Source organism: Oncorhynchus kisutch, unplaced genomic scaffold (genome assembly GCF_002021735.2).
Source record: "Oncorhynchus kisutch isolate 150728-3 unplaced genomic scaffold, Okis_V2 Okis09a-Okis19a_hom, whole genome shotgun sequence".
Taxonomy (NCBI): domain Eukaryota; kingdom Metazoa; phylum Chordata; class Actinopteri; order Salmoniformes; family Salmonidae; genus Oncorhynchus; species Oncorhynchus kisutch.
Genome location: NW_022261985.1, coordinates 9,130,875 through 9,157,451, shown reverse-complemented (window position 1 = coordinate 9,157,451; position 26,577 = coordinate 9,130,875). Strand labels below are relative to the sequence as shown.

Below are 26,577 nucleotides of genomic sequence, written 5' to 3'. Positions count from 1 at the left end.
CCTTGATAATGTAGTTCATTGGCAGTAGGTACAGCTTGTGAGCCTTGATAATGTAGTTCATTGGCAGTAGGTACAGCTTGTGAGCCTTGGTAATGTAGTTCATTGGCAGTAGGCGTAATTAGTTAATTGGACTCAGATGATAATTGTTACTGGCTGATTACACTGATGAACGAGCCAGCAGAGGACTTGGAGAGATTGGCTGAATTCCAAACAGACGACTATCGGCTACTCCCTAGCCACTCCTGGAGATCTGAAATGATTGGAAAGGTGTAAGCAACATGGTGAAAACTGAAACCCAGCCTATCATAAGGCAAGGTGAAGCAATTAACATATTATTGCCTTCACCTATTTGATCAGTTAAAATATCCAAGCGGGCCTAGGTCACGTGTCAAACTCATTCCCCGAAGGGCTGAGTGTCTGTGGGTTTTCACTCCTCCCTTGTACTTGATTGATGAATTAAGGACACTAATTAGTAAGGAACTATCCTCACCTGGTTGTCTACGTCTTAATTGAAAGGAAAAAACAAAAATCAGCAGAGAGGAGGACCTCCATGCTATGAGTTGAACACCCATGGCCTAGATGCTAGAGGTTGATTTGGAATTGGTCCCATTGCCAAATCAAGCCCTTAACACCAGGACTTTCCAATCAATCTAATGAAGGAAAACAGCCTATTGTTCTTCAGAAAGGCAGGTGATGAGGACCATACAGAAAGCATATTCAGGGCATCATACAAACTCTTTACCCAGGATATAGCTGGTGTCATTGTAGTTTGCATCGTCTATGTTTTGGCGATCAGTCTGCCACTGTTTTGCTCTGAGTAAATTGTGCCTCTCAAGCGAGAGTCAGAACTGCTTGAACTAGTCTAACTGTATTTAACTACAAACAGAGGAGGGTGTTTGCTCTGGGGTTTCACTATCTAGAAGACTGAGGGTCAGGTTTTCAGAGGAGGGTGTTTGCTGTGGGGTCTTTATGTAGGAGACTGTTGGTGCCTGGACTGGACTGAGTAGTCAGTAACCACACCCACAGCTTTTAAATACGAGCTAGAGTGTGGGGACTGGTAGGAGCCTGGACTGGACTGAGTAGTCAGTAACCACACCCACAGCTTTTAAATACGGGCTTGTGAAAGAACCCTCTCTCTCACACACACACACACACCTGCAACACCAGGGTGAGTCTGGAACAGGAGGAGTAGGGATTAACATTGGTTTGTCACATCACGTCCTGTCTGTTGGAAGGTTAGAAGATGGCTGTGAATAAGTGTATCAAGTACTTGCTCTTTCTCTTCAATCTACTGTTCTGGGTGAGTCCTATTAACCTACATTCTTTACTTTAAAGAAACAAACTATTGTGTGTGTGTGTGGTGTATAGTGATGTTTGTTTGTTTAGTGATCAACTAGTAGCCTAGTACACATAGTAATACATTTTAAACTCTGTTTACATGTCTGCAATGGAAATGAGATGACGTTCAAATTTCTATGGAAACAATGTGTGAACATCACATGACTAACATTCATGAAGCCTTAGACAAACACTGACCACTCCCTCCTTCGTATGGTTTCTGTTCCATAGAGCCACACTGGCTTTTTCCATCTTTTCTAAAGACATTATCAAATCAATGATAAATTCATTTAGCCACTCTCTCAGCCCGACCAGAGTGAAGTTATAGCCAGGTCATAGTAGGATAATGTATAGATGCACTTCTCAGCCCGACCAGAGTGAAGTTATAGCCAGGTCATAGTAGGATAATGTATAGATGCACTTCTCAGCCCGACCAGAGGGAAGTTATAGCCAGGTCATAGCAGGATAATGTATAGATGCACTTCTCAGCCTGACCAGAGGGAAGTTATAGCCAGGTCATAGCAGGATAATGTATAGATGCACTTCTCAGCCCGACCAGAGGGAAGTTATAGCCAGGTCATAGCAGGATAATGTATAGATGCACTTCTCAGCCCGACCAGAGGGAAGTTATAGCCAGGTCATAGCAGGATAATGTATAGATGCACTTCTCAGCCCGACCAGAGGGAAGTTATAGCCAGGTCATAGTAGGATAATGTATAGATGCACTTCTCAGCCCGACCAGAGGGAAGTTATAGCCAGGTCATAGTAGGATAATGTATAGATGCACTTCTCAGCCCGACCAGAGGGAAGTTATAGCCAGGTCATAGCAGGATAATGTATAGATGCACTTCTCAGCCCGACCAGAGGGAAGTTATAGCCAGGTCATAGCAGGATAATGTATAGATGCACTCTCTCAGATCTAAACCCTTCAAAGAATAATAACAATCACTTTGTCATTGGTCTCTGTCCTGAGTTTTTACAAGTAGTTGTTTTGGAAGATGTGACATGGTGATTTAATCTGTGTAGAAAGAAACCTTACAGCCAAGTCCCTTTTCTCTGTATGTTTTGTCAACTTCTTCTTAAACTAGTCTCCCAACCATAGCCTGGACAGGCAACGTAGGACATACAATATTCTACTACTGTTGATGTAGAAAATATCACTAAGTGTAGTGCTTCCTGTTTATCTGTCCTTAGCCTGTTGCTAGGACTTGTCCTGAGTTTTTGCGTATGTTTACCGAACCTTAAATAAACCAGAAACCATAGTTCTAATTCTCTCCCCCCAGGTATTTAGTGGAGCTCTTAAAGATTGGGTAGATATAGAGCCTAAGCAATATGTCACAACACTCCATCTAGGTGATCAGATGAAAGGCTGGAGCTAATCGGATGAATAAATAAAATCTACAATTATGTCACTCTTTATAGAGCTGTTATCATTTGTTATACTATTCTTTCTCTGGAATGTCCTGTACATATCTATGTTCAGAAGCCTAGGGGTTGTGTCTTGATGGGGTAGTGGAAAGTGTATTAAACTCATGTGGCGTTAGTAGCTTAACACTTTTGTTATGGGGTGAAGAGGTGCTAACCTGTAGTGGGTATGGTACAGCACTGTAATGTAGCACGACAGGTTGGAGAGGTTGATCACTGATGTAATGTAGCATGACAGGTTGTAGAGGTTCATCACTAATGTAATGTAGTATAACAGGTTGGAGAGGTGCAGCACTGTAGAGACTCGCAGGTTACAGCACTATGTACAGTTGAAGTCCAGAAGTTTACATGCACTTAGAGTGGCGTCATTAACATTAAAACTCGCTTTTCAACCACTCCACAAAGACAGATTATTTCACTTATAATTCACTATCGCAATTCCAGTGGGTGAGAAGTTTACGTACACTAAGTTGACTGTGCCTTTAAACAGCTTGGAAAATTATGTCATAGGCTAATTGACATAATTTGAGTCGATTGGAGGTGTACCTGTGGATGTATTTCAAGGCCTACCTTCAAACTCGGTGCCTCTTTGCTTGATATCATGGGAAAATCAAAAGAAATCAGCCAAGACCTCAATGTTTTTTTGTAGACATCCACAAGTCTGGTTCATCTTTGGGAGCAATTTCCAAAAGCCTGAAGGCACCACATTCATCTGTACAAACAATAGTATTCAAGTATAAACACCATGGGACCACACAGCCATCATACCGCACAGGAAGGAGACGCGTTCTGTCTCCTAGAGATAAACGTACTTTGGTGCAAATCAATCCCAGAACAACAGCAAAGGACCTTGTGAAGATGCTGGAGGAAACAGTTACATGAGTATCTATATCCACAGTAAAATGTGTCCTATATTGACATAACCTGAAAGGCCACTTAGCAGGGAAGAAGCCACTGCTCCAAAACCGCCATAAAGCCAGACTACGGATTGCAACTCCACATGGGGACAAAGATCGTACTTTTTGGAGAAATGTCCTCTGGTCTGATGAAACAAAAATAGAACTGTTTGGCCATAATGACCATCGTTATGTTTGGAGGAACAAGGGGATGCTTACAAGATGAAGAACACCATCCCAACTGTGAAGCACGGGGGTGGCAGCATCATGTTGTGGGGGTGCATTGCTGCAGGAGGGACTGGTACACTTCACAAAATAGATGGCACCATGAGGATGGAATATTATGTGGATATATTGAAGCAACATCTCCAGACATCAGTCAGGAAGTTAAATCTTGGTCGCAAATGGTCTTCCAAATGGACAATGACCCCAAGCATACTTCCAAAGTTGTGGCAAAATGGCTTAAGGACAACAGTCAAGGTATTGGAGTGGCCATCACAACGCCCTGACCTCAATCCTACAGATAATTTGTGGGCAGAACTGAAAAAGCATGTGTGAGCAAGGAGGCCTACAAACCTGACTGTTACACCAGCTCTGTCAGGAGGAATGGGCCAAAATTCACCCAACTTATTGTGGAAGGCTACCCGACACATTTGACCCAAGTTAAACAATTTAATGGCAATCCACTCTATTAGTATTTGGTAGCATGTAAACTTCTGACCAACTGGGAATGTGATGAAATTAATCAAAGCTGAAATAAATATTTCTCTCATATTATTCTGATATTTCACATTCTTAAAATAACGTGGTGATCCTAAAACAATGATTTTTTTACTAGGATTAAATGTAAGGAATTGTGAAACTGAGTTTAAATGTATTTGGCCAAGAACTTCTGACTTCAACTGTGTTTGCATTAGGCCTGAGGACATGTTTCAGTACAGTCCCATATTAATCTGTGTTTGCATTAGGCCTGAGGACGTGTTTCAGTCCCATATTAATCTGTGTTTGCATTAGGCCTGAGGACGTGTTTCAGTCCCATATTAATCTGTGTTTGCATTAGGCCTGAGGACGTGTTTCAGTCCCATATTAATCTGTGTTTGCATTAGGCCTGAGGACGTGTTTCAGTCCCATATTAATCTGTGTTTGCATTAGGCCTGAGGACATGTTTCAGTACAGTCATATTAATCTGTGTTTGCATTAGGCCTGAGGACGTGTTTCAGTACAGTCCCATATTAATCTGTGTTTGCATTAGGCCTGAGGACGTGTTTCAGTACAGTCCCATATTAATCTGTGTTTGCATTAGGCCTGAGGACGTGTTTCAGTACAGTCCCATATTAATCTGTGTTTGCATTAGGCCTGAGGACGTGTTTCAGTACAGTCCCATATTAATCTGTGTTTGCATTAGGCCTGAGGACGTGTTTCAGTACAGTCCCATATTAATCTGTGTTTGCATTAGGCCTGAGGACGTGTTTCAGTCCCATATTAATCTGTGTTTGCATTAGGCCTGAGGACGTGTTTCAGTCCCATATTAATCTGTGTTTGCCCCTGGTCTCATTAACTTATGAAACTGGTGGTATTGGAGGACTGGGCTACGACTATTACCTCTGGCCCTTAGTTGTTGGATAGAAGACAATGGTGCAAGTGTCACTTAATCACTTAGTCACTGTTCTACAATGTGCCAGTACTGCCTTAACTGGTTCTCACTCTGGGGTGACTGGGAAGGAGAACTCCTTCTTTCGGGTGACTGGGAAGGGGAAGAACTAATTCTACCTCCATTGATTCTGGAAGATTGTTTTCTTTGCGACTATAGCATAACAAATCCTCTCAGTTCCCACAGTTAAAGCAGGGTCGTATTCATTAGTGCACTCCATAGCTAAAAATAAATCAAATGCAAAATGAATGTTTCTCAATGGACACGCCTCTACCCCCTCCCTGAGTTGGACACGCCCTCTACCCCCTCCCTGAGTTGGACAAGCCTCTACCCCTCCCTGAGTTGGTCAAGCCTCTACCCCTCCCTGAGTTGGTCAAGCCTCTACCCCTCCCTGAGTTGGACACGCCTCTACCCCTCCCTGAGTGGACACGCCTCTCACCCCTCCCTGAGTTGGACAAGCCTCGACCCCTCCCTGAGTTGACACGCCTCTACCCCTCCCTGAGTTGGACACGCCTCTACCCCCTCCCTGAGTTGGACACGCCTCTACCCCTCCCTGAGTTGGACAAGCCTCTACCCCTCCCTGAGTTGGACAAGCTTCTACCCCCTCCCTGAGTTGGACAAGCCTCTACCCCTCCCTGAGTTGGACAAGCCCTCTACCCCTCCCTGAGTTGGACAAGCCCTACCACCCTGCCCTGAGTTGGACAAGCCTCTACCCTCCCTGAGTTGGACAAGCCTCTACCCCTCCCTGAGTTGGACAGCCTCTACCCCTCCCTGAGTTGGACAAGCCTCTACCCCTCCCTGAGTTGGACAAGCCTCTACCCCTCCCTGAGTTGGACAAGCCTCCTACCCCTCCCTGAGTTGGACAAGCCTCTACCCTCCCTGAGTTGGACAAGCCTCTACCCCTCCCTGAGTTGGACACGCCTCTACCCCTCCCTGAGTTGGACACGCCTCTACCCCTCCCTGAGTTGGACACGCCTCTACCCCTCCCTGAGTTGGACACGCCTCTACCCCTCCCTGAGTTGGACAAGCCTCTACCCCTCCCTGAGTTGGACACGCCTCTACCCCCTCCCTGAGTTGGACAAGCCTCTACCCCTCCCTGAGTTGGACAAGCCTCTACCCCTCCCTGAGTTGGACAAGCCTCTACCCCTCCCTGTTGGACAAGCCTCTACCCCTCCCTGAGTTGGACAAGCCTCTACCCCTCCCTGAGTTGGACAAGCCTCTACCCCTCCCTGAGTTGACAAGCCTCTACCCCTCCCTGAGTTGGACAGCCTCTACCCCTCCCTGAGTTGGACAAGCCTCTACCCCTCCCTGAGTTGGACACGCCTCTACCCCCCTCCCTGAGTTGGACACGCCTCTACCCCTCCCTGAGTTGGACACGCCTCTAACCCCCTCCCTGAGTTGGACACGGCCTCTACCCCCCTCCCTGAGTTGGACACGCTCTACCCCTCCTGAGTTGGACAAGCCTCTACCCCCTCCTGAGTTGGACAAGCCTCTACCCCCTCCCTGAGTTGGAACAAGCCTCTACCCCCTCCCTGAGTTGGACAAGCCCTCACCCCCTCCCCTGAGTTGGACAAGCCTCTACCCCCTCCCTGAGTTGGACAAGCTCTACCCCCTCCCTGAGTTGGACAAGCCTCTACCCCCTCCCTGAGTTGGACAAAGCCTCTACCCCCTCCCTGAGTTGGACAAGCCTCTACCCCCTCCCTGAGTTGGACAAGCCTCTACCCCCTCCCTGAGTTGGACAAGCCTCTACCCCCTCCCTGAGTTGGACAAGCCTCTACCCCCTCCCTGAGTTGGACAAGCCTCTACCCCCTCCCTGAGTTGGACAAGCCTCTACCCCCTCCCTGAGTTGGACAAGCCTCTACCCCCTCCCTGAGTTGGACAAGCCTCTACCCCCTCCCTGAGTTGGACAAGCCTCTACCCCCTCCCTGAGTTGGACAAGCCTCTACCCCCTCCCTGAGTTGGACAAGCCTCTACCCCCTCCCTGAGTTGGACAAGCCTCTACCCCCTCCCTGAGTTGGACAAGCCTCTACCCCCTCCCTGAGTTGGACACGCCTCTACCCCCTCCCTGAGTTGGACAAGCCTCTACCCCTCCCTGAGTTGGACAAGCCTCTACCCCTCCCTGAGTTGGACAAGCCTCTACCCCTCCCTGAGTTGGACAAGCCTCTACCCCCTCCCTGAGTTGGACAAGCCTCTACCCCTCCCTGAGTTGGACAAGCCTCTACCCCCTCCCTGAGTTGGACAAGCCTCTACCCCCCCCCTGAGTTGGACAAGCCTCTACCCCCTCCCTGAGTTGGACAAGCCTCTACCCCCTCCCTGAGTTGGACAAGCCTCTACCCCCTCCCTGAGTTGGACAAGCCTCTACCCCCTCCCTGAGTTGGACAAGCCTCTACCCCCTCCCTGAGTTGGACAAGCCTCTACCCCCTCCCTGAGTTGACAAGCCTCTACCCCCTCCCTGAGTTGGACAAGCCTCTACCCCCTCCCTGAGTGGACAAGCCTCTACCCCTCCCTGAGTTGGACAGCCTCTTACCCCCTCCCTGAGTTGGACACAGCCTCTACCCCTCCCTGAGTTGGACAAGCCTCTACCCCCTCCCTGAGTTGGACAAGCCTCTACCCCCTCCCTGAGTTGGACAAGCCTCTACCCCCTCCCTGAGGTTGGACAAGCCTCTACCCCCTCCCTGAGTTGGACAAGCCTCTACCCCCTCCTGAGTTGGACAAGCTCTACCCCCTCCCTGAGTTGGACAAGCCTCTACCCCCTCCCTGAGTTGGACAAGCCTCTACCCCCTCCCTGAGTTGGACCAAGCCTCTACCCCCTCCCTGAGTTGGACAAGCCTCTACCCCCTCCCTGAGTTGGACAAGCCTCTACCCCCTCCCTGAGTTGGACAAGCCTCTACCCCCTCCCTGAGTTGGACAAGCCTCTACCCCCTCCCTGAGTTGGACAAGCCTCTACCCCCTCCCTGAGTTGGACAAGCCTCTACCCCCTCCTGAGTTGACAAGCCTCTACCCCCTCCCTGAGTGGACAAGCCTCTACCCCCTCCCTGAGTTGGACAAGCCTCTACCCCCTCCCTGAGTTGGACAAGCCTCTACCCCCTCCCTGAGTTGGACAAGCCTCTACCCCCTCCCTGAGTTGGACAAGCCTCTACCCCTCCCTGAGTTGGAACAAGCCTCTACCCCCTCCCTGAGTTGGACAAGCCTCTACCCCCTCCACTGAGTTGGACAAGCCTCTTACCCCTCCCTGAGTTGGACAAGCCTCTACCCCCTCCCTGAGTTGGACAAGCCTCTACCCCTCCCTGAGTTGGACAAGCCTCTACCCCTCCCTGAGTTGGACAAGCCTCTACCCCTCCCTGAGTTGGACAAGCCTCTACCCCTCCCTGAGTTGGACAAGCCTCTACCCCTCCCTGAGTTGGACAAGCCTCTACCCCTCCCTGAGTTGGACAAGCCTCTACCCCTCCCTGAGTTGGACAAGCCTCTACCCCTCCCTGAGTTGGACAAGCCTCTACCCCTCCCTGAGTTGGACAAGCCTCTACCCCTCCCTGAGTTGGACAAGCCTCTACCCCTCCCTGAGTTGGACAAGCCTCTACCCCTCCCTGAGTTGGACAAGCCTCTACCCCTCCCTGAGTTGGACAAGCCTCTACCCCTCCCTGAGTTGGACAAGCCTCTACCCCTCCCTGAGTTGGACAAGCCTCTACCCCTCCCTGAGTTGGACAAGCCTCTACCCCTCCCTGAGTTGGACAAGCCTCTACCCCTCCCTGAGTTGGACAAGCCTCTACCCCTCCCTGAGTTGGACAAGCCTCTACCCCTCCCTGAGTTGGACAAGCCTCTACCCCTCCCTGAGTTGGACAAGCCTCTACCCCTCCCTGAGTTGGACAAGCCTCTACCCCTCCCTGAGTTGGACAAGCCTCTACCCCTCCCTGAGTTGGACAAGCCTCTACCCCTCCCTGAGTTGGACAAGCCTCTACCCCTCCCTGAGTTGGACAAGCCTCTACCCCTCCCTGAGTTGGACAAGCCTCTACCCCTCCCTGAGTTGGACAAGCCTCTACCCCTCCCTGAGTTGGACAAGCCTCTACCCCTCCCTGAGTTGGACAAGCCTCTACCCCTCCCTGAGTTGGACAAGCCTCTACCCCTCCCTGAGTTGGACAAGCCTCTACCCCTCCCTGAGTTGGACAAGCCTCTACCCCTCCCTGAGTTGGACAAGCCTCTACCCCTCCCTGAGTTGGACAAGCCTCTACCCCTCCCTGAGTTGGACAAGCCTCATACCCCTCCCTGAGTGGAAAAGCCTCTACCCCTCCTGAGTTGGGACAAGCCTCTGAGTGGACAAGCCTCTACCCCCTCCTGAGTTGGACAAGCCTCTACCCCCTCCCTGAGTGGACAAGCCTCTACCCCCTCCCTGAGTTGGACAAGCCTCTACCCCCTCCCTGAGTTGGACCAAGCCTCTACCCCCTCCCTGAGTTGGACAAGCCTCTACCCCCTCCCTGAGTTGGACAAGCCTCTACCCCCTCCCTGAGTTGGACAAGCCTCTACCCCTCCCTGAGTGGACAAGCCTCTACCCCCCCTTGAGCTTGGACAAGGCCTCGACCCCCTCCCTGGTTGGACAAAGCCTCTACCCCTCCCTGAGTTGGACAAGCCTCTACCCCTCCCTGAGTTGGACAAGCCTCTACCCCCTCCCTGAGTTGACAAGCCTCTACCCCCTCCCTGAGTGGACAAGGCCTCTACCCTCCCTGAGTTGGACACCCCTCCCTGAGTTGGACAGCCTCTACCCCCTCCCTGAGTTGGACAAGCCTCTTACCCCTCCCTGGAGTTGGACAAGCCTCTACCCCCTCCCTGGTTGGACAAGCCTCTACCCCCTCCCTGAGTTGGACAAGCCTCTACCCCCTCCCTGAGTTGGACAAGCCTCTACCCCTCCCTGAGTTGGACAAGCTCTACCCCCTCCCTGAGTTGGACAGCCTCTACCCCTCCCTGAGTTGGACAAGCCTCTACCCCTCCCTGAGTTGGACAAGCCTCTTACCCCTCCCTGAGCTTGGACAAGCCTCTACCCCTCCCTGAGTTGGACAAGCCTCTACCCCCTCCCTGAGTTGGACAAGCTCTACCCCCTCCCTGAGTTGGACAAGCCTCTACCCCCTCCCTGAGTTGGGACAAGCCTCTACCCCTCCCTGAGTTGGACAAGCCTCTACCCCCTCCCTGAGTTGGACAAGCCTCTACCCCTCCCTGAGTTGGACAAGGCCTCTTACCCCTCCCTGAGTTGGACAAGCCTCTACCCCTCCCTGAGTTGGACAAGCCTCTACCCCTCCCTGAGTTGGACAAGCCTCTACCCCCTCCCTGAGTTGGACAAGCCTCTACCCCTCCCTGAGTGGACAAGCCTCTACCCCTCCCTGAGTTGGACAAGCCTCTACCCCTCCCTGAGTGGACAAGCCTCTACCCCTCCCTGAGTTGGACAAGCCTCTACCCCTCCCTGAGTTGGACAAGCCTCTACCCCTCCCTGAGTTGGACAAGCCTCTACCCCTCCCTGAGTTGGACAAGCCTCTACCCCCTCCCTGAGTTGGACAAGCCTCTACCCCTCCCTGAGTTGGACAAGCCTCTACCCCCTCCCTGAGTTGGACAAGCCTCTACCCCCTCCCTGAGTTGGACAAGCCTCTACCCCTCCCTGAGTTGGACAAGCCTCTACCCCCTCCCTGAGTTGGACAAGCCTCTACCCCTCCCTGAGTTGGACAAGCCTCTACCCCTCCCTGAGTTGGACAAGCCTCTACCCCTCCCTGAGTTGGACAAGCCTCTACCCCTCCCTGAGTTGGACAAGCCTCTACCCCTCCCTGAGTTGGACAAGCCTCTACCCCTCCCTGAGTTGGACAAGCCTCTACCCCTCCCTAGTTGGACAAGCCTCTACCCCTCCCTGAGTTGGACAAGCCTCTACCCCTCCCTGAGTTGGACAAGCCTCTACCCCCTCCCTGAGTTGGACAAGCCTCTACCCCTCCCTGAGTTGGACAAGCCTCTACCCCTCCCTGAGTTGACAAGCCTCTACCCCTCCCTGAGGTGGACAAGCCTCTACCCCTCCCTGAGTTGGACAAGCCTCTACCCCTCCCTGAGTTGGACAAGCCTCTACCCCCTCCCTGAGTTGACAAGCCTCTACCCCCTCCCTGAGTTGGACAAGCCTCTACCCCTCCCTGAGTTGGACAAGCCTCTACCCCTCCCTGAGTTGGGACAAGCCTCTACCCCTCCCTGAGTTGGACAAGCCTCTACCCCTCCCTGAGTTGGACAAGCCTCTACCCCTCCCTGAGTTGGACAAGCCTCTACCCCTCCCTGAGTTGGGACAAGCCTCTACCCCTCCCTGAGTTGGACAAGCCTCTACCCCCTCCCTGAGTGGACAAGCCTCTACCCCTCCCTGAGTTGGAACAAGCCTCTACCCCTCCCTGAGTTGGACAAGCCTCTACCCCTCCCTGAGTTGGACAAGCCTCTACCCCTCCCCTGAGTTGGACAAGCCTCTACCCCTCCCTGAGTTGGGCTACCCCCTCCCTGGTTGGACAAGCCTCTACCCCTCCCTGAGTTGGACAAGCCTCTACCCCTCCCTGAGTTGGACAAGCCTCTACCCCTCCCTGAGTTGGGACAAGCCTTCTACCCCTCCTGAGTGGAAGCTACCCCTCCCTGAGTTGGACAAGCCTCTACCCCTCCCTTGAGTTGGACAAGCCTCTACCCCTCCCTGAGTTGGACAAGCCTCTACCCCTCCCTGAGTTGGACAAGCCTCTACCCCCTCCCTGAGTTGGACAAGCCTCTACCCCTCCCTGAGTTGGACAAGCCTCTACCCCCTCCCTGAGTTGGACAAGCCTCTACCCCTCCCTGAGTTGGACAAGCCTCTACCCCCTCCCTGAGTTGGACAAGCCTCTACCCCTCCCTGAGTTGGACAAGCCTCTACCCCTCCCTGAGTTGGACAAGCCTCTACCCCTCCCTGAGTTGGACAAGCCTCTACCCCTCCCTGAGTTGGACAAGCCTCTACCCCTCCCTGAGTTGGACAAGCCTCTACCCCCTCCCTGAGTTGGACAAGCCTCTACCCCTCCCTGAGTTGGACAAGCCTCTACCCCTCCCTGAGTTGGACAAGCCTCTACCCCTCCCTGAGTTGGACAAGCCTCTACCCCTCCCTGAGTTGGACAAGCCTCTACCCCTCCCTGAGTTGGACAAGCCTCTACCCCTCCCTGAGTTGGACAAGCCTCTACCCCTCCCTGAGTTGGACAAGCCTCTACCCCTCCCTGAGTTGGACAAGCCTCTACCCCTCCCTGAGTTGGACAAGCCTCTACCCCTCCCTGAGTTGGACAAGCCTCTACCCCTCCCTGAGTTGGACAAGCCTCTACCCCTCCCTGAGTTGGACAAGCCTCTACCCCTCCCTGAGTTGGACAAGCCTCTACCCCTCCCTGAGTTGGACAAGCCTCTACCCCTCCCTGAGTTGGACAAGCCTCTACCCCTCCCTGAGTTGGACAAGCCTCTACCCCTCCCTGAGTTGGACAAGCCTCTACCCCTCCCTGAGTTGGACAAGCCTCTACCCCCTCCCTGAGTTGGACAAGCCTCTACCCCTCCCTGAGTTGGACAAGCCTCTTACCCCTCCCTGAGTTGGACAAGCCTTACCCCCTGGTGACGCCTCACCCCTCCCTGAGTTGGACAAGCCTCTACCCCCTCCCTGAGTTGGACAAGCCTCTACCCCTCCCTGAGTTGGACAAGCCTCTACCCCTCCCTGAGTTGGACAAGCCTCTACCCCTCCCTGAGTTGGACAAGCCTCTACCCCTCCCTGAGTTGGACAAGCCTCTACCCCTCCCTGAGTTGGACAAGCCTCTACCCCCTCCCTGAGTTGGACAAGCCTCTACCCCTCCCTGAGTTGGACAAGCCTCTACCCCTCCCTGAGTTGGACAAGCCTCTACCCCTCCCTTGAGTTGGACAAGCCTCTACCCCCTCCCTGAGTTGGACAAGCCTCTACCCCTCCTGAGTTGGACAAGCCTCTACCCCTCCCTGAGTTGGACAAGCCTCTACCCCTCCCTGAGTTGGACAAGCCTCTACCCCTCCCTGAGTTGACAAGCCTCTACCCCTCCCTGAGTTGGACAAGCCTCTACCCCTCCCTGAGTTGGACAAGCCTCTACCCCTCCCTGAGTTGGACAAGCCTCTACCCCTCCCTGAGTTGGACAAGCCTCTACCCCTCCCTGAGTTGGACAAGCCTCTACCCCTCCCTGAGTTGGACAAGCCTCTACCCCTCCCTGAGTTGGACAAGCCTCTACCCCTCCCTGAGTTGGACAAGCCTCTACCCCTCCCTGAGTTGGACAAGCCTCTACCCCTCCCTGAGTTGGACAAGCCTCTACCCCTCCCTGAGTTGGACAAGCCTCTACCCCTCCCTGAGTTGGACAAGCCTCTACCCCTCCCTGAGTTGGACAAGCCTCTACCCCTCCCTGAGTTGGACAAGCCTCTACCCCTCCCTGAGTTGGACAAGCCTCTACCCCTCCCTGAGTTGGACAAGCCTCTACCCCTCCCTGAGTTGGACAAGCCTCTACCCCTCCCTGAGTTGGACAAGCCTCTACCCCTCCCTGAGTTGGACAAGCCTCTACCCCTCCCTGAGTTGGACAAGCCTCTACCCCTCCCTGAGTTGGACAAGCCTCTACCCCTCCCTGAGTTGGACAAGCCTCTACCCCTCCCTGAGTTGGACAAGCCTCTACCCCTCCCTGAGTTGGACAAGCCTCTACCCCTCCCTGAGTTGGACAAGCCTCTACCCCTCCCTGAGTTGGACAAGCCTCTACCCCTCCCTGAGTTGGACAAGCCTCTACCCCTCCCTGAGTTGGACAAGCCTCTACCCCTCCCTGAGTTGGGACAAGCCTCTACCCCTCCCTGAGTTGGACAAGCCTCTACCCCTCCCTGAGTTGGACAAGCCTCTACCCCTCCCTGAGTTGGACAAGCCTCTACCCCTCCCTGAGTTGGACAAGCCTCTACCCCTCCCTGAGTTGGACAAGCCTCTACCCCTCCCTGAGTTGGACAAGCCTCTACCCCTCCCTGAGTTGGACAAGCCTCTACCCCTCCCTGAGTTGGACAAGCCTCTACCCCTCCCTGAGTTGGACAAGCCTCTACCCCTCCCTGAGTTGGACAAGCCTCTACCCCTCCCTGAGTTGGACAAGCCTCTACCCCCTCCCTGAGTTGGACAAGCCTCTACCCCTCCCTGAGTTGGACAAGCCTCTACCCCCTCCCTGAGTTGGACAAGCCTCTACCCCCTCCCTGAGTTGGACAAGCCTCTACCCCCTCCCTGAGTTGGACACGCCTCTACCCCCTCCCTGAGTTGGACACGCCTCTACCCCTCCCTGAGTTGGACACGCCTCTACCCCTCCCTGAGTTGGACAAGCCTCTACCCCCTCCCTGAGTTGGACAAGCCTCTACCCCCTCCCTGAGTTGGTCAAGCCTCTACCCCCTCCCTGAGTTGGACAAGCCTCTACCCCCTCCCTGAGTTGGACAAGCCTCTACCCCTCCCTGAGTTGGACAAGCCTCTACCCCTCCCTGAGTTGGACAAGCCTCTACCCCTCCCTGAGTTGGACAAGCCTCTACCCCTCCCTGAGTTGGTCAAGCCTCTACCCCTCCCTGAGTTGGACAAGCCTCTACCCCTCCCTGAGTTGGACAAGCCTCTATCCCTCCCTGAGTTGGGCAGTTTTCTTCCGTTGTTGTGTAATGAAGACAATCCAGATATCTGGCTAAATGTCACCAGGCACAGTGTTTAGTGTGTGGTTTGCTCTCCTTCAGCTTCTATATGACTGATGTAGGAGATGGTGCCAGAATGTTATTGCAGAAGTGTCTTCTAAAATGGAACTCTTGTGCCGCTCTAGAATGGAAAGCCGTGTTGCTCTGTTCCTTAGTTGAGCATACCACTCGTCATGTACAGTGGGGCAAAAGAGTATTTAGTCAGCCACTAATTGTGCAAGTTCTCCCATTTAAAAACGAGAGGCCTGTAATTTTCATCATAGGTACACTTCAAATATGACAGACAAAATGAGAAGAAAAGAAATCCAGAAAATCACATTGTAGTATTTTTAATGAATTTATTTGCAAATTATGGTGGAAAATGAGTAATTGGTCACCTACAAACAAGAAAGATTTCTGGCTCTCACAGATCTGTAACTTCTTCTTTCAGAGACTCATCTGTCCTCCACTCGTTACCTGTATTAATAGCACCTGTTTGAACTTGTTATCAGTATAAAAGACACCTGTCCACAACCTCAAACAGTCACACTCCAAACTCCACTATGGCCAAGACCAAAGAGCTGTCAAAGGACACCAGAATTTTTTTTTTTGTAGACCTGCACCAGGCTGGGAAGACTGAATCTGCAATAGGTAAGCAGCTTGGTTTGAAGAAATCAACTGTGGGACAAATTATTAGGAAATGGAAGACATACAACACTACTGATAATCTCCCTCGATCTGGGGCTCCACGCAAGATCTCACCCCGTGGGCTCAAAATGATCACAAGAACGGTGAGCAAAAATCCCAGAACCACACGGGGGGACCTAGTGAATGACCTGCAGAGAGCTGGGACCAAAGTAACAAAGCCTACCATCAGTAACACACTACGCCACCAGGGACTCAAATCCTGCAGTGCCAGACGTGTCCCCCTGCTTAAGCCAGTACATGTCCAGGCCCGTCTGAAGTTTGCTAGAGAGCATTTGGTTGATCCAGAAGAAGATTGGGAGTGTCATATGGTCAGATGAAAACAAAATATAACTTTTTGGTAAAAACTCAACTCGTCGTGTTTGGAGGACAAAGAATGCTGAGTTGCATCCAAAGAACACCATACCTACTGTGAAGCATGGGGGTGGAAACATTCATGCTTTGGGGCAGTTTTTCTACAAAGGGACCAGGACGACTGATCCGTGTAAAGGAAAGAATGAATGGGGCCATGTATCGTGAGTTTTTGAGTGAAAACCTTCTTCCGTCAGCAAGGGCATTGAAGATGAAACGTGGCTGGGTCTTTCAGCATGACAATGATCCCAAACACACCGCCCGGGCAACGAAGGAGTGGCTTCGTAAGAAGCATTTCACGGTCCTGGAGTGGCCTAGCCAGTCTCCAGATCTCAACCCCATAGAAAATCTTTGGAGGGAGTTGAAAGTCTGTTGCCCAGCAACAGTCCCAAAACATCACTGCTCTAGAGGAGATCTGCATGGAGGAATGGGCCAAAATACCAGCAACAGTGTGAAAACCTTGTGAAGACTTAAAGAAAACGTTTGACCTCTGTCATTGCCAACAAAGGGTATATAACAAAGTATTGAGAAACTTTTTTTATTGAGCAAATACGTATTTTCCACCATAATTTGCAAATAAATTCATTCAACATCCGATAATGTGATTTTTCTGGATTTTTTTTTCTCTCATTTTGTCTGTCATAGTTGAAGTGTACCTATGATGATAAATTACAGGCCTCATCTTTTTAAGTGGGAGAACTTGCACAATTGGTGGCTGACTAAATACTTTTTGCCCCACTGTATCTAGACATAACTGTACTCTATGCTTTAGACTTGTGATATTTTCAGGCAGCCAATGTTGCCTCACTGCAATAACTGAACGCTTGGCTCGCCAGGTACGTTTTGAGTTGGTTTACAAACAAACGATATTCAGTCTGAGGTATAAGGTGTCACCTGACCTTTGTGGACAGGTGCAATTACTATTAGGTGTCCCAAATGGAACCCTAGGATTCCCTATAGTGCACTACTGTTGATCAGAGGGTTATACTACAAAGCAGGCTCAATGAGTTAGGCTGCTAACTTTGAGAAACAACATTTTTTTTTCTGGTTTACTTAATGTTAAGAAAGCTAAACCTAGATGTGTGGATGAGGCCATTAGACCGTCTCTAATCAGATTCCATTTGGAATGATATTCAGGCCAGTTAGCTGGTTTAACTCCTTGATCTTGATTGGAAGCATACTCCTCTGGGCCAATGGGTAATCAGATACCATTTGGGATGATGTCAGGGCCAGTGAATGACCAGACAATAGCAAGGATCTGCTCACAACCTGTTCTTTGTCAAAGACTCGTGCTTTCTGCCTGTCCAGTCTTGGCAAGGGGACCGGGTCTTTATCTCAAGAAAAAAAACAAAAGCTTTGCGAGGTTGTTTTTTGTCTTGAGTTGCTTAGCAACAATCTGATAGGAAAAGCATAAGGGGGAACTGATACCTGCCCTGCCTTCTATTATTTGTAATGTGGTCTATTTACACGTCGGAGAAATCGAACTCCTTTATCAGAGGGATTTAACTGTTCATTGCACGTATTTGACCAGATGACTGGACCTACTGTAGGTTATAGTGTAATATATTAACCAGAGATGACTGGACCTACTGTAGGTTATAGTGTAATATATTAACCAGAGATGACTGGACCTACTGTAGGTTATAGTGTAATATATTAACCAGAGATGACTGGACCTACTGTAGGTTATAGTGTAATATATTGACTGTGTAGAAGCTCATTTTAAAGTGTCCCTGGCTTAAGAACAGAAGTTGCCATTGTTTGCTGAAATGACACTTTACAGTAGCTCTCTTGTCGAAGACTAGACCCCAGTGTTTATTTTGGAAACAGCCCTCATTGCATTTAGCTTAAGTACTGAGGTTTTCTGGTTCCTGTGTTTTTGAGTCACTGGATGCACGGGTGTGGAATGACTCGATGCAAGTCATGATGTCACAACCTCTCCTGCTTGGGCATGCCACTATAGTCCACAAGGGGGGCTGTGTGGATGTGGGGACTCATATTTGGAGTTAATGTCAATCAGAATCTTTTTTTTTAAATTGAAGGGAATCTCAACTTTTTGAAAGCCAAAATAATTACCAAATTCATAGTCCAGTCATCGCAGAATGTCTTCAACATAAATTTGGGTATATGGTATATAATCTCTCTAAATAATGAGCATTCATTCATGTAGCCTTGACATTTAACCTGATGTCCACAGGCCCATACTGTGAGTATGAAATGCTTTCAAACAAATCATTCATCGATGGCTTCAAGTTACTGGAGTTGTGTTGACTGGCAAAAAAAAATGTGTTAAATATTCAATGTATGTAACCTGACACCACGGGAGAATCTCTATTTAATTTCCTGGATTCCTCGCATCCTCTCCCCTCTGTATTTAAGAGGAGAGGATCTGAGGAATCAAGTTAATGCAATTGAGATTCTCCCATGTGGTCTAGAGTCCACTGTTAACCCAGGAAAGATATCCTCATGTGGGGACTGGATGATGCTGTATCTCCTCCATTGTGATGGTGGTTCAACTGTAGTTCCTCAGAGGTGCCACTAGATGTAGATAGTGTGTGATTCTTTTAAATGAATCCACATTCATGTTGAGTTGGTATGCAAAAAGACCTGTTCCGTCAATCCCAGGGACATTGAAACGCACAACTTTCTAAAGTTGATTCTAGATAAAAATGTCATCTCATTTTGTTTTCCAGATCAGTGGCTGCATTATTCTTGGTGTCTCCATCTACCTCAAAGTGAGCAAGAATGGAAACGTGGTAAGGAAATGTCCAGTGTGACACTAAATTAATGACAACACCATCAAAAGCCCTCTTTACACAGTAAAAAAATAGCACCTTGAAACAAATGCATCCAGCAATATAAACCTATTTAACACATCTACATGTAAAATGACTGAGTAACTGTCTGTCCCCGTCCCTCAGATAATGGATGAGGCAGTGCCGTTTGTAGACCTGCTGATAGCTGTTGGCGTCATCATCATGGTACTGGGCTTCCTGGGCTGCTGTGGAGCCATTAAGGAAAACCGATGCATGCTCATTCTGGTGAGGGGGAAACACACACTTCCTTACAATAGCCAACCCTCACATTTACATTTAAAATGTTACATTATTGTACACTGCATAGGATAATGCTGTCCCAATAGCTAACCGCTGAAGCGGTTCTAGGTTCTAACCAAACCAGTCTCTTCATATGCAGTGCATTTGAAAAGTATGCAGACCTCTTGACTTTTTCCACATTTCATGTTACAGCCTTATTCAAAAATATATGAACTTTTCTCAATCTACACACTACCCCATAATGACATCACACTACCCCATAATGACATCACTACCCCATAATGACATCACACTACCCCATAATGACATCACACTACCCCATAATGACATCACACTACCCCATAATGACATCACACTACCCCATAATGACATCACACTACCCCATAATGACATCACACTACCCCATAATGACAAATCAAAAACAGGTTGTAATAAAACAATCCCTGTTACATAAGTCTTCAGGACCTTTTCTCAGTACTTTGTTGAAGTACTTTTGGCAGCGATTACAAACTTGAGTCTTGTTGGGAATGATGCAGAAAGCTTGGCAAACCTGTATTTGTGGAGTTTATCCTATTCTTCTTTGCAGATCCCCGCAAGATCTGTCAGGTTGAATGGGGAGCGTTGCTACACAGCTATTTTTCAGGTCTCTCCAGAGATGTTTGATCGGGTTCAAGTCCGGGCTCTGGTTCGGCCACTCAAGGACATTGAGACTTGTCCGGAAGCCACTCCTGCGTTGGCTTGGCTGTGTGCTTAGTGTCATTGTCCTGTTGGAAGGTGAACCTTCACACCAGTCTGAGGTCCAGAGCGCTCTGGAGCATGTTTTCATCAAGTATCTCTCTGTATTTTGCTCCGTTCATCTTTCCCTCATTCCGGGCTAGTCTCCTTGTCCCTGCCACTGAAAAGCGTCCCCCACAGCATGATGCTGCCACCACCACGCTTCACCGTAGGGATGGTGCCAGATTTCCTCAAGACATGACGCTTGGCATTCAGGCCAAAGAGTTAAATCTTGGTTTTATCATACAATCATTTTTCTCATGGTCCGAGTCCTTTAGGTGCCTTCTAGCAAACTCCAAGCCTTTTTACTGAGGAGTGGCTACCGTCTGGCCACTACCATAAAGGCCTGATTGGTGGAGTACTGCAAAGATTGTTGTCATTCTGGAAGGTTCTCCCATCTCCAGAGGAATTCTAGAGCTCTGTCAGAGTGACCATTCGGTTCTTGGTCACCTCACTGACCAAGCCCCTTCCCCTATTGCTCAGTTTGGCCGTGAGGCCAGCTCTAGGTTGAGTCTTGGTGGTTCCAAACGTCTTCCATTTAAGAATGATGGACGCCACTGTTCAATGCCACAGAGTATTTTTTGGGCTATCCTTCCCCGTATCGGTGCCTTGACACAATCCCATATCGGTGCCTTGACACAATCCCGTATCGGTGCCTTGACACAATCCCGTATCGGTGCTCTACGGACAACTCCTTGAACCTCACGTATTGGTTTTTGCTCTGACATGCACGGTCAACCGTGGTACTTTGTATAGACAGATGTGTTCCTTTCCAAATCATGTCCAATTAAATTGACCACAGGTGGACTCCGTTCAAGATGTAGACACATATCAATGGAAGTAAGATGCACCTGAGATCAATGTCTCATAACAAAGGGTCTGAATTCTTATGTAAATAAGATTTCAGTTTTTTTTTATAAATTTGCATAAAAATGCTAAACCTGTTTTTGCTATGTCATTATGGCGTGTTGTATGTAGATGGAACAATGTGGAAAAAGTACCTACACACACAATCATTTATTGAACCTTTTCATACATGTCAGAGTTGTCACTCTTGCAAAAGAGATGCCAAGTGTGAGCTGGTTTCCCAGGTCACCCATTGGAAAAGACTTCTATGGCCAATTTTGTTTTCACAACTTTAAAGATCAGAATGATCCAGAGTCTGTTTTTGCTATCCAGGATCAGATTACAATCTGGCTGTTTTTCAGCCATTTTCCCCACTCCAGAAAATAATTGGATCAATCTGATCCCGATGGCAACTGATCAAGATCACAGAATCCAGATTTTCAGTGCTTTGAATTGGCCCACACCACGCCATCTAATTGACATTGGGGTACTACTTCACTATTACAGGGACACAGAGATGAGTGAACTACATTTAATGAAAATAAGTCTAATTTAAAATGGAGCAAATCCCTTTTATATTGTGCCTTCAGGAAGTATTCAAGGGGGGTTGGGTGGATACTTTTATAAATGAGATTTCAATAAATGTGCAAATGTCTAAAACATTTTTTTTTTGCCATTGTGCGATATTGTGCATAAATGGGTGAGGGGAGGATATGTTTAATCATTTTTGAGTTCAGGCTGTAACACAAATGGGGTAAATATTTTTTTTATGAAATTAGCCTCCTCACTAAATTTGAATCCTGAATTTTATTTTATTTATTTTATTAATTTTTTAAAATGTAAAATGTTTTGTATTTTTTATTTTTAAAGGTGATATTGGATTACCAAATCCTTATCTGAAGGATCAGAGTATCATTTCAGTTTTGGAAAAACCCAAATCAGATTAAAATGTTAGATATGTTAAATCCAGATATCTGTCTCCTTGCCTTAATGGGACAAATATCATGTGCGCGCGGTTATTGGTTTGTTTCAGTTCTTCATCGGGCTGCTCCTCATCTTCATCCTCCTGTTGATCGCCGGAATCCTGGGAGCTGTCGGAGAGAAGAAGGTGAGGAGGAAACGCTCACTGGTTGAATCAGCGGTTCCACATTTCAATGAAATTACGTTGAACCAACGTGGAATAGAAGTTGACTTGAATTCTGTGCTCAGAGGGATGTCTCACACACCCGCTGTTAGTGAGGGGAAGGTAAGGAGGACGTCATCACCCGTGATGACCCACTCGGTGCGATCAGATTTTTATATTTTATTCATTTAGGAGAAGCTCTTATACAGAGCGACTTACAGGTGCAACTAGGGTGCCTTGGGGAAAGGAACAGAGACAGTTTGTCCCTTATTCGGCTCGGATTCTAACCTTCGACCTCTTGGTTCCTGGCCCGAAACTCTTAACCTGTTGGGACGTCAGGACCTTGACACTTGTTGAATGTGGTAATAAAACATGCTTTCCACACCTGTTTCATGTCTTTGTGTGACTCTCCTACTGTTCCACACCTGTTTCCTGTCTTTGTGTGACTCTCCTACTGGTCCTTGACTGTAAATGTCCTCTTCCAGTCTCAGGTGTGGGTGAAGGAGAGTCTGGCGAAGCTGCTACCACTGAAGGACCAGAAGCCTGAAGTTCAAACGGACTTACAGAAACTGGAAGTGGAGGTACCACAGAGAATGATAGATTCTCTTTTTACATGTCTAATTATGGTGTCTATGAACACACGGGCAACGCCGTTGAGGTACTCACTGTTTTGAAGTAGTACACTTCATCACAAGTTAAATGAGTTCTTTGATCTCTCCTGATGACCAAGTTGGACATGACTCCAACAGGGCCATCAGGAGGGATCAGCCAATGAAGTTGAACCCCACCCCCCCCCCCCCCCCCCTACAATTCAAAATTCCTCAATGGCATTACCCATGATAACACAGTTAAGAACAAATTCTTATTTACAGTGACGGCCTAGGAGCAGAGTGTTAACTGCCTTGTTCAGGAGCAGAATGACAGATTTTTGTCTTACCTTGTCAGCTCGGGGATTCAATCTAGCAACCTTTCAGTTGCTGGCCCAATGCTCTATCCACCAGGCTACCTGCCGCCCCCAAAAAGTGGTGGTTTCACAGGTCCCAAGATGAATCACCTGGACATAGGATGTGCCACATTGTATCAATTCCCTGTAGTGAACTACTTTTGAGCAGGACCCATAGGGTCCTACTTTGTTTCCAAAGGGAATGGGGTGCAATTTGGGACGCAGTAATCGATGGTCCTGTCATGAATGTATGAATAATTATTGGTTTAACTTAGTTGGATCCAGATTAATTGTTCTAATCGGCTACGAATGTTATTGGATTATTTTTGTCGACTAACTGAATAACTTGTTTTTAAATGTTAGATGGGCTGCTACCTAAACAGATTGTAGTGAAATATTTTTCAATGGCAAAATAACAGTGTGCCTTTACTGAACACAACCCCTGTGTCGGTGAGACTGAGGTCTAACTCCTTTGTTTTTCAGGCAAAGTGCTGTGGACTGATCAACGGACCCTCTGACTGGGGCTCCACTGTCCCCAGCTCTTGTGACTGTGTTGACACCGCTCAGGCGTGCCAAAGTGCAAATGGACGCCAAGTGTACTCAACGGTAAGCAGACAATCACATATTATTAATGAAAGACTATTTAGAAAACTCAAGGAAGGTTTCCTTTATACCAAGTAAAGCCACATCAATAAACACACATTACATTACAACTACACTACCACTACTTTACATTCCACTACACTACCATACATTACCACTACTCTACATTACCACTACACTACCACACATTACCATTACACTACCATACGTTACCACTACACTACACTACCATACATTACCATTACACTACCATACGTTACCACTACTCTACATTCCACTACATTACCACTACACTACACTACCATACATTACCATTACACTACCATACGTTACCACTACTCTACATTCCACTACACTACACTACCATACATTACCACTACACTACCATACATTACCACTACACTACACTACCATACATTACCATTACACTACCATACGTTACCACTACTCTACATTCCACTACACTACCATACATTACCACTACACTACACTACCATACATTACCATTACCCTACCATACGTTACCACTACTCTACATTCCACTACACTACCATGCATTACCACTGCACTACCATACATTACCACTACACTACACTACCATACATTACCCTTACACTACCATACGTTACCACTACTCTACATTCCACTACACTACCATACATTACCACTACACTACCATACATTACCACTACACTACACTACCATACATTACCACTACACTACCATACGTTACCACTACTCTACATTACCACTACACTACCATACGTTACCACTACTCTACATTACCACTACACTACCATACGTTACCACTACACTACACTACCATACGTTACCACTACACTACCATACGTTACCACTACACTACACTACCATACGTTACCACTACACTACACTACCATACGTTACCACTACACTACACTACCATACGTTACCACTACACTACACTACCATACGTTACCACTACACTACGTTACCACTACACTACGTTACCACTACACTACGTTACACTACGTTACCACTACACTACACTACACTACCATACGTTACCACTACACTACACTACACTACCATACATTACCACTACACTACCATACATTACCACTACACTACCATACATTACCACTACACTACCATACATTACCACTACACTACCATACGTTACCACTACACTACCATACGTTACCACTACTCTACATTACCACTACACTACTCTACGTTACCACTACACTACCATACGTTACCACTACACTACCATACGTTACCACTACACTACCATACGTTACCACTACACTACACTACCATACGTTACCACTACACTACACTACCATACGTTACCACTACACTACACTACCATACGTTACCACTACACTACACTACCATACGTTACCACTACACTACACTACCATACGTTACCACTACACTACACTACCATACGTTACCACTACACTACGTTACCACTACACTACGTTACCACTACACTACGTTACCACTACACTACGTTACCACTACACTACACTACACTACGTTACCACTACACTACACTACCATACGTTACCACTACACTACACTACCATACGTTACCACTACACTACACTACCATACGTTACCACTACACTACACTACGTTACCACTACACTACGTTACCACTACACTACGTTACCACTACACTACATTACCACTACACTCTTATAAACAGAACCTGTACAGGGAACTGATCTACAGCCACATGAAACCTTAGAGGGTTCCAGGATGATACAACCACGAACCGCAAAGCAGCGTCTTCGTACAATTACCTTCACCTGGTGTTCACTAGTGTTGACTGTTTGCTTTGTCCTCTGCAGCCTTGTGTCAAGTTTGTGACTTCCTTCATGGAGAAGAACGCAATCATCGCGCTGGGGATTGCATTTGGTATCGCAGTCTTGATGGTAAGAATCCCAAAGTTTAATCTCTATAACAAAGCCTCTATTGATACACTATATTATACACAACAAAGCCTCTATTGATACACTATATTATACACAACAAAGCCTCTATTGATACACTATATTATACACAACAAAGCCTCTATTGATACACTATATTATACACAACAAAGCCTCTATTGATACACTATATTATACACAACAAAGCCTCTATTGATACACTATATTATACACAACAAAGCCTCTATTGATACACTATATTATACACAACAAAGCCTCTATTGATACACTATATTATACACAACAAAGCCTCTATTGATACACTATATTATACACAACAAAGCCTCTATTGATACACTATATTATACACAACAAAGCCTCTATTGATACACTATATTATACACAACAAAGCCTCTATTGATACACTATATTATACACAACAAAGCCTCTATTGATACACTATATTATACACAACAAAGCCTCTATTGATACACTATATTATACACAACAAAGCCTCTATTGATACACTATATTATACACAACAAAGCCTCTATTGATACACTATATTATACACAACAAAGCCTCTATTGATACACTATATTATACACAACAAAGCCTCTATTGATACACTATATTATACACAAAAGCCTCTATTGATACACTATATTATACACAACAAAGCCTCTATTGATACACTATATTATACACAACAAAGCCTCTATTGATACACTATATTATACACAACAAAGCCTCTATTGATACACTATATTATACACAACAAAGCCTCTATTGATACACTATATTATACACAACAAAGCCTCTATTGATACACTATATTATACACAACAAAGCCTCTATTGATACACTATATTATACACAACAAAGCCTCTATTGATACACTATATTATACACAACAAAGCCTCTATTGATACACTATATTATACACAACAAAGCCTCTATTGATACACTATATTATACACAACAAAGCCTCTATTGATACACTATATTATACACAACAAAGCCTCTATTGATACACTATATTATACACAACAAAGCCTCTATTGATACACTATATTATACACAACAAAGCCTCTATTGATACACTATATTATACACAACAAAGCCTCTATTGATACACTATATTATACACAACAAAGCCTCTATTGATACACTATATTATACACAACAAAGCCTCTATTGATACACTATATTATACACAACAAAGCCTCTATTGATACACGATATTATACACAACAAAGCCTCTAT

The 26,577-nt window shown here is 47.8% G+C and overlaps 1 protein-coding gene across 2 annotated transcripts in view; it reads left to right on the top strand.

Moving 5' to 3' along the window:
* The first annotated feature begins 660 nt into the window (after positions 1 to 660).
* Positions 661 to 26,577, top strand: part of LOC109877337 (tetraspanin-8) — a 28,559-nt gene continuing 2,642 nt past the window's right edge. Inside the window, exons 1-7 of one of the 2 annotated variants that reach the window (XM_031815252.1) lie at positions 661 to 1,300; positions 18,738 to 18,800; positions 18,966 to 19,085; positions 21,754 to 21,828; positions 22,329 to 22,424; positions 23,270 to 23,392; positions 25,231 to 25,314. In XM_031815252.1, the coding sequence (XP_031671112.1) occupies positions 1,244 to 1,300; positions 18,738 to 18,800; positions 18,966 to 19,085; positions 21,754 to 21,828; positions 22,329 to 22,424; positions 23,270 to 23,392; positions 25,231 to 25,314 (618 nt within the window). In that variant the 5' untranslated portion in view covers positions 661 to 1,243. The remainder of the gene's footprint in view (positions 1,301 to 18,737; positions 18,801 to 18,965; positions 19,086 to 21,753; positions 21,829 to 22,328; positions 22,425 to 23,269; positions 23,393 to 25,230; positions 25,315 to 26,577) is intronic. The other variant, XM_031815253.1, reaches the window with a different exon arrangement.